This window comes from Asterias amurensis, chromosome 10, assembly GCF_032118995.1.
Source record: "Asterias amurensis chromosome 10, ASM3211899v1".
Classification (NCBI taxonomy): domain Eukaryota; kingdom Metazoa; phylum Echinodermata; class Asteroidea; order Forcipulatida; family Asteriidae; genus Asterias; species Asterias amurensis.
The window spans coordinates 2,076,277-2,085,299 of NC_092657.1; the positions used below are offsets into that span (position 1 = coordinate 2,076,277).

General features: G+C 44.0%; 1 protein-coding gene across 1 annotated transcript; it reads right to left on the minus strand.

Moving 5' to 3' along the window:
- Positions 1-4,788: 4,788 nt before the first annotated feature.
- Positions 4,789-8,630, minus strand: LOC139943003 (uncharacterized). Its single transcript, XM_071939817.1, has one exon. The coding sequence runs from the start codon at positions 8,560-8,562 to the stop codon at positions 7,666-7,668; it is 897 nt and encodes a 298-aa protein (XP_071795918.1). The 5' UTR covers positions 8,563-8,630; the 3' UTR covers positions 4,789-7,665.
- Positions 8,631-9,023: the final 393 nt, after the last annotated feature.

The following is a 9,023-nucleotide window of genomic DNA, read 5'->3' on the forward strand; positions in this document are numbered from 1 at the left end:
GCAAAAGGATTTTTATTTTTTTATTTTTTTATAACTCTCTCCGTCACGACGGCGAGCACAAAGATCACTCGACTCATGCATTCATTCTATTTTTTATATACTCAAGCGGTAATAATGAATGTGATATAATTCATTTATGAGGTACTTTTTAAAGATTAAATGCTGACAAGAGTACAAACAAAAACATCGCTTATAGTCGTTTGATGGAATCTTAAGTCTGTAAACCTGACTCCAAAAGGAGAAAAAAATCACAGTGAAAAACAAGATCTGGGATAAACAACCTTCGGGTAGTTTGTATGTTTTTTAGCCTTTAAAAATAGAAAAACTGAAGAAGAAAAAGAAGAAGAAGCACGTTCAAACAGCCCGGGTGCCTCATCAAGCCAAAGTAGTGATTTCGAAAAGGCTTTTCGTCTTCGCATCTAAAATCTACAACCCTAACCACCCCCCTCTCTCCGCCTCCTAAAAAGATATATATACAAATACAAAAATTAAAATAAATACAGTAAATAAACAATGAGCGTCAACTAAAGTACAGGTTTAAATTAATTCAAAGTAAGAGAAATAGGACAACAAATCCCACCAGTCCATGTTTTAATTACTGACTCAATGATTTTATGTAGATTTCTTTTTGTGTGAGTCGTGATTCGGCAATCAGGATGCAGAGTCAGAGGGGATTTTACCGACCTTCCCAGCTTCGATGAGTCATGCTTCTATGAAAGAGATATATAGATCTACTCACTGTTACATAACACATGTCCAACTACAGACTCGGGTGAATAATATGATGTTGCATGCTACTGCGTGTGGACTGCGTGTGCGTATGCGCGTGTATCGTTGGACGGTATGCGTTGTGTGTACCGTACTGACGGACTGCGTGCGGTGGACGGCGGGAGCGACCTTATATGCTGGGTCTTTAGACAATGGAACAATGAACACCAATTGAGAGTTCTTTGTTCAACATGAACCCCCACAAGGGAATTCTTTAGAAAAGGGAACAATAGAACAGCAATAGCAACCCACAAGCAGGTTCCGTAGAGTTGCGTGCGTGTCTGCGACTGTGTGTATCATCCTTTGCGGACTCCGTGCGCGGTATAAACCGCATGGCAAAAGAATACCGTAAGAAAACCTTGATTAAGGCTGCAGTCCTGTGCGCGTGACCGCTCGGCCACGACATGCCACAATTCCCATCAGCGCCATTTGTCTTTGCATTCGGTCATTACTGTATGTCCCACAGGGTACACTTTACGGCCCACTGAAAGTCATGCTCGACCACAAATGGTTTCCATTACGACTGCCAGTCAGCCACATCATTATTCAAATAAAAATCTGCAGCAGAAAAAAAGTATGCGCTTTACTTTGTATTCCCACAAGCCATATAACAGTTGATGGATCATTGAATTAAAGAGATAGGTAATACATAGGCGCGTCTGAAATTAAAGTAATTCTAGCAAAAATACAAGTTCAGTTCTATGCATGTGTACTTTTTGTTGAATCAAACACTTTCAGTCACATCAGTAGTATATTTAAATATGCAGTAGAACTCCGCGCTTAAAGGAACACGTTGCCTTGGATCGGTCGAGTTGGTCTTTGAAAAGCGTTCTATAACCGTTTGTTATAAAATCGGTATGGTTAGAAAGATGTTGTAAAAGTAGAATACAATGATCTACACAAATATGCCTCGAAATTGCGTGGTTTTCGTGTTACCTCGTCGACAAACACGGTCGGCCATTTATGGGGGTCAAAAACTTGACTCCCATAATGGCCGACCGTGTTAGTCCGCGATGTAAAATGAAAACCGTACAATGTTGAGTGCTACTTGTGTGGATCATTGTATTCTACTTTTAAAACATCTTTCTAACCATATGCATTTCATAACAAACGGTTTCAAACGCTTTTCATAGACCAACTCGTCCGATCCAAGGCAACGTGTTCCTTTAATTACTTCGTATTCCCAGTCCAACAAGTATTATAACAGTTGATGGACCATTACAATTAAATGAAAAAGATATGTAATAAAATCCGTGGGCTCGTGCTAATTTGATTTCACCCTTACACCGATGTGTGTTAGCACTGCATACTCGGTACTTTCCCGAGTTCTGTGAAAACAAAATCACAAGGATATTACTCACATTCTCGCATCTAGAGTTTAAGTAATTCTAGCGAAACATCAGTTTAGTTAAATCCACGTACTTTTTGTATAAAATAATATACTTTTATTGCATTGCTTGCAGGTAAATTGATATCTCAGACACCTGCCCACTGACCCCACTTAAGCTAAGATTTACCGAGAAATCAGCTGTTTTCAAGGGTCTTCATGGGTAGGCAAGAAAGCCCACGACAAGTGTGCATTAAAGTGATTTTAAGTGGGTGGAGAGTGTGAGCATGGCGAAATGTCATGGTCCAGGGGTAGGCTTTGCCGAAGAGATCTTGCGAGAAAAAAAAAAGAGAAATGAAAAAAATTGCTATAGTCCCAAGAGATCTTTCGAGAAGGAAAGAGAAATGCTTAAAAATGATTTTGGTCCCATCGGGGACGTCTAACGCGAAGAGAATGGGTAAATAATGAGGTTTCAGGCTGGTGAATTTGCTAGAGGGAATACGACAGGGCTATGTTTCATAACTGAATCTAGGTCAGAGTGTCTGTGGTTTAAGCCCCATACCTTTCTCCATAAATTGATGATGAATTCATTTTTTTCAAAATACAGGGTCCTTATTAAAGTAGGGGAAAGTTTACAACTCTCAATAACCGTATCAAAATGGTGTTACATGCCATTTTTATTTGAGCGAAATTTTATTATGACTTCATTGAGAACAAATTGAGTCTCCAAGATTATCTCAAAAAAAAATAAAGGTTTAAAATTAAATTTCGTTTGATACTCTTTCAGAGCGATACATTTTGAAATATGAATATGAAGTTTGAAATGTGAAACATCCGTGTCCCTTTAACCGTGTCCCTGACTCGTGTACCTCACCCTTGTACCTCACCACTGTCATTTTCCCTCAACCGTGCCTCTAGCTCTTGTACCCTACCATCGTCCTTCACGCTTGTGCCTCGACCTTGCCATTGTCCCTCATCCTAATTGTGCCACCTTCCCCCTCACCCTTGTCCTACACACTGGTCGTTCCGTCTTGACCCCTGTTTCTCACCCTCGTCATCCACTCATGTATCCAACCCTTCCCCTTCACCCTTGTCCCTCTTCTCACCCTTTTCCCCGTCCCTCACCCTTCGCTTTAATCCTTGTTCCCTCCTTTGTTTAACCCATGTACCTCACCCTTTTGCCCTCAGCCTCACCCAGCTCCCTTTTGCTCCCCCTTTTCTAGCCCATGTGCCTCACCCCTTCCTTTCTCCCCCTCCCTCACCCAGTGTCCCTGAACTCGCCTTTCACACTTGTGCATTCACACTTACTCTTTACTTCGTCTTTCACATATGTTCCTCTCCTGTCCCTCACCCCTGGACCTCATCCCTGGACCTCACCCTGGCCCCCACCCCTGCCTGAAACCCCTGCCCCTCACCCCTAGCCCCCACTCTGTCCCTCACCCCTACCCCAAACCCATGTCCCTCACCCTGGCCCTCACCCCTGGCCCCCACCCCTGGCCCCCAGCCCTGTCCCTCACCCTGGCCCTTACCCCTGGCCCTCACCCCTGGCCCCCACCCCTGTCCCTCACCCTGGCCCTCACCCCTGGCCCCCACCCCTGGCCCCCACCCCTGTCCCTCACCCTGGCCCTCACCCCTGGCCCCCACCCCTGGCCCCCACTCCTGTCCCTCACCCTGGCCCTCACCCCTGGCCCTCACCCCTGGCCCCCAGCCCTGTCCCTCACCCTGGCCCTCACCCCTGGCCCCCACCCCTGTCCCTCACCCTGGCCCTCACCCTTGTCCCTCACCCTGGCCCTCACCCCTGGCCCCACCCCTGGCCCCAACCCCTGTCCCTCACCCCTGGCCCTCACCCCTGGCCCCCCACCCCTGTCACTCACCCCTGTCCCTCACCCCTGGCCCTCACCCCTGGCCCCCACCCCTGGCCCCCACCCCTGTCCCTCACCCTGGCCCTCACCCTGGCCCTCACCCCTGGCCCCCACCCCTGTCCCTCACCCTGGCCCTCACCCCTGGCCCCCAGCCCTGGCCCCCAGCCCTGTCCCTCACCATGCCCCAAACCCCTGCCCTAAAACCCCTCCCCCCACCCCTGCCGCTCACCCCTGTTCCTCACCCTTGACCCCCACCCTGTCCCTCATTCTGGCCCTCACCCCTGCCTCCACCCCTGCCGCTCACCCCTGCTCCTCACCCCTGACCCCCACCCCTGTCCCTCATTCTGGCCCTCACCCCCCCCCCCACCCTCACCCCTGCTACTCACCCTGGCCCTCACCACTTGCCCCTTACCCCTGGCCTCACCCTGGCCCAACACCCCTGTCCCCCATCCCTGGCCCGTCACCCCTGTCCCTCATTTCGTTTCACCCTATGTCCCTGCACGATTCATCTCCGTTTATAACCGGGGTTTTGGTAAGAGTAAATAAGAGAGTGGGAGAGAAAGAAAACAAAAACTGTCTCCTGTCGTTTCCGCCTTATACATGTTGTGTAATGTCTAGAAAAGGATGACCCATACACTCAAACCCCCACGTGTCTGAAAATTGTATCTGGCTCTATTTGTTCACCTTCTCTTTCTCCCTAAAAATAACAAAGCCGTTGGAAGAAAAACAGTCGAGTAAAATGTCTTTGTTAGTATATTGGTTTATTTAGTGTAACATTTTATTTTCAATAAAACATTTAGTAGACCAGCTACTCGATCATGTACGGCAAAAATAAACTTAAATTTTAATAAATAGTGTATTTACATTATCATTGACTGGGCAATGGTTATACTGGAATAAAATTACATTTATATTCATTACTGAATACGGAATAAGTATGACGTAAAAACAGCCTCTATTGCATAGAAGCAGCACTGACGTACACTGAAGACATAATTATACGCTATCGCAGTTACTTATTCATTATTCAAAGTACTTAAAAGGAGTTCGAGACATAGTGTCCCTAACATGTTTATGTTTTCACAGTTACTTATTCATTATTCAAAATACTAAAGGAGTTGTAGACAAATGTGTGCCTGACATGTCTATGCTATAGCAGTTACTTATTCATCATTCAAAGTACTAAAGCAGCTTGTAAAATGTTTCTCTTTATAATGAATTGAGCTCTAAGCACATTTTGGAAGTAGAAAGACAAAAGCACTCTTATTGAGCTGGGTATTGCAACAGAGCTTCTGGTGGTAGTTTTTACACTTTCTTGACACCCCTTGCTCAACATTGATTCACAATTTCCAGCAGATATACAATTAGTAAACCATAAATGCAGTGGACACTATTGGTAATTACTCAAAATAGTTATTATCATAAAACCATACTTGGTAATGAGTAATGGGGAGAGGTTGATAGTATAAAACATTGTGAGAAACGGCTCCATCTGAAGTGAAGTAGTTTTCGAGAAAGAAGTAATTTTCATCGAATTTGATTTCGAGACCTCAGTTTTAGAATTTGACTCGTCCCGAAATCAAGCATTTGTATTATTATCTCGCAACTTCGATGACCGATTTTATGCATCAAGTGAGAAGACTGGTCTTTGACAATTATCAACAAAAGTTATTCACACAATTAATTGTTTTACCTCTTTAACGAGTTATCGCTAGCTAGAAGTGTTTAGCAGTACGAGAGAAACCAATGATTCTTTGAGTATGGACTTTACACACACAAAATATATTTATATTGTATATATGCAGTTTCTGGAAGTTTATAAATATGTTATTAAATGTTAATTATTTACACAAATAAACTGACACCTTTGGACACGTTTGGTTCTTAGGCTGTGTCTGTTTCAATAAACGCAGTTGTACAGAGCCAGTTCAATAGAGAGCTGCTTAAGCAGACAATGCTTAACGTTTTTTTCTTAGCAAATAACTTAGCAGGGTACCAGTCACAAATTGTACATGTAACATCTCGTTTGGCTGGTAACCTTATTCTGCCCTGCATGATTCTGTTGTGCCTACTTAAGTGTGCTTAAGCAGCTCTAAATAAAACCGGGACCAGCATAAAGATCTTAAGCAGAAAACTGTGCTCAGCAAGAAATTTAGTAGGATACCAGACACATCAATGTAAACTGTATAGTACTTTGGCTGGTAACCTATTTCTGCTTAGCATGATTCTTTAGTGCTAAGAAAGTTCAGTGCTCACACAGGCTTTATGTTATTGGGCCCATCCGGGGTGTACAACACATAGCGCTCTAAAATATTCACCTTGTTTAAATTGTTAACTCACCACTCTGGGAGTCTCAGCAATATTAATTATTAGAGATTATCAATAAATATTAAATTTATAACTATACAAGTCTAGTCTACCATTCTCATGAATAAACATGAGTATAAAATCTCCTCCATTAGATTGGTTACAATTATTATAATCTATTTTACACTTGTTACGTAATAAAGTGTAATTGTTTACTACTGGGAAGATTCTCTTAATTTCGAAACTCTCACACAAAAATCAATCCTGAATCTTAAAGTGGCGTTCAGCTTAATATAAAATGCTAAGCAGATAAAATGTTGCTTAGATAAGCCAATGTAAACCGCCCGTGACTTCTTCCCTGCTACGCTTTGTTTTAGCAGAATACACATGTTGTAGAAAAAGCGGCGTCAAAAAATAATGTGCGTTAAATCTCTCGTAGATGCTCAGACAGGCAAATAATGATTTTGTCTAGAATCTTCTTCAATGTAAAGAATAAAAAGAAGCAGAAAAGAGAACATGTTACAATTTCTGCTTCCCAGATCAATATTGCACATCCATGTTAAAAATTAATTTTTAAAGTCTTCACAGATTTTAAAATTGGTAAATCTCTTTGTTGGCGTTTAAACGTGAGTACCAAATCACATAATAACACTTAAGTAAAATACCTGTTAATTATTATAATAATATTTAAAAAAATCAATTTACCTTTTGGCCCAAATACATAGAGCCGCTTAGACAGCAATTGTCTGCTAAGCAAAATTAAGCAGGATACTAGCCACAGACTGTACATGATTGTGACTGGTATTTTGGCTGGTTACCTTTAATCTGGTAAGCATTGTTGTGCTTGGTTGCCTTTTTGCTTTTAGCAGCTCTGTGAATGGGCCCTGCATCACTAGCTCAACGGTGGGAGATATAAATATAATATTCAAATAAGACATAATTATTTTCACACATTTCAACTATGATTTTGTTACGGCTGGATTGCAAGGCCTTAAACCCACATGTGGAAGAAGGCTAATATAATACTAGCATTATATGGATACAAAATATAAAATAAAGTTCACACGCTCACACATTAATTAGGGCCCAAATTTCATAAAGCTGTTCATCAGATAATTTCGCGTAGCACATATCTTTGCTAAGCAAGAATTGGGTGGAGTACCAGTTGAAGCAATGCAAACTGTATTTTGGCTGGTGACCCATTTCTGCTAAGCAATAAATGTCTGTTCTTAGCAAGTTTGTTTATGCTTTGCTTTAGTGAATATAGGCCCTGTTGGTGTGCGGCGTAAATTGGGAGGCCATAATAAATGGTAAATGTCTTCCCTGAAAATGTTTGTTGTGACCTCGCTCTCAGTCCGAGGTCAAAAGGCAAGAAACCTTGATGGCGATACTTGGGATGTACTAGGACGAAGAGGGTCCATTGACATTAATCCCCGTATCCTCGGACTCAGCTTGCTTGGCTAACCATTCGCGAACCATCCTCTCTCGTTCCTTCTTACCTTCGGCAATGTTCGGCAACTCGGTCGAGCCTACCACGAACGTGGCTCGGTACGCACGCTCGTAAAGTCCTTCGTACGAGTCTACTCCTTCGGAGAGTAAACTGACCCGACTACCGGCATGGGAGTCGGTCTGGGTTGGGGTGGATACTTGGACCGAACACAGGGATAAATGACTCGGGCATCGCAGTGGGTCCGGGAGCTGTTGGTGAAGTTGCCTCATGAAAGATGGCGACTCGTGGTCCCCCTGCCTCAAATCACCGCAACTTTTGCTCAGGCTCTCCACGGCGCTCCGTTCAACGGAGAGGAATTTCTTAGAGCGTGGCGAACCGGTTGACACCTCCCGCTCCTGCTTGGGGTTAGAATAGTTGTCGTTTGAGTTCACGTCTAAACTACTCAACGATTTGTGATTGTCCATGACGAGTGATATCGGCCGCCTGTTTCGTCGCTGGGTGGGGTTGGTTGTTGACTTACCACCATCAATTGGAGGAGTACGTGGGATGGAGTTAGAACAGTCTTTATCGCTGAGTGATGCCGTGTCCGCATCGGACTGCGTCCGCGTGCGTCCGATCATACACGCGGACGCCGGACGGGGTGGGGTCTTACTGCTCGCCATGACGGGCGGTAACTTCGACGAGACGCACCTCTTCGGATCGAATGCCCTCAGCCAGCCGAATTCGTCTGGTTTCTCACGGACCAACTCGTTATCCAGTCGACTCCGTCGACAGAATCTTGGCGAGCTGTAGAAGCTAAGTCGATCGTCACGGGCTTGGTGGGCTAGCACGTCTTGCACTGAAGGCATGGTGTGTACGAAACAGTGATTCACACACTAGCAGCCTGTAGTATGCTGCGGCTAGATTGAACCTCAACTATTTTGTGCACAGTCCAGCGAGCTAATAGAGGGTGATGTATGGCGGCACCACAGTATAGCTATCGTAACGTCATTTACGAGGAGTCGTCTACTCTGTGTAGTTGCGGCCGTTTTTATAATCGACCAATGATATGCGGCGCTCGCATAAGTAATGTCGTCACCGCCGGCACATTAAAGGCGTATAGTACGCGGGTGTCGCTCTTGTGCCGTTCAAACGTACTATGGTTAAAGGATTCGGGTACATTTTTGCACGACACAAAACAGAACCATACATACGCATTCTCAAATATGTACCCTTGTGAAGATATCTTTTGTTCTTTTTATTATCCCTGTACTTCAGGTTTTCCATTGGACTTTGTAAAAAAAATCTTTGTGGAGCACACCCCGGTCTA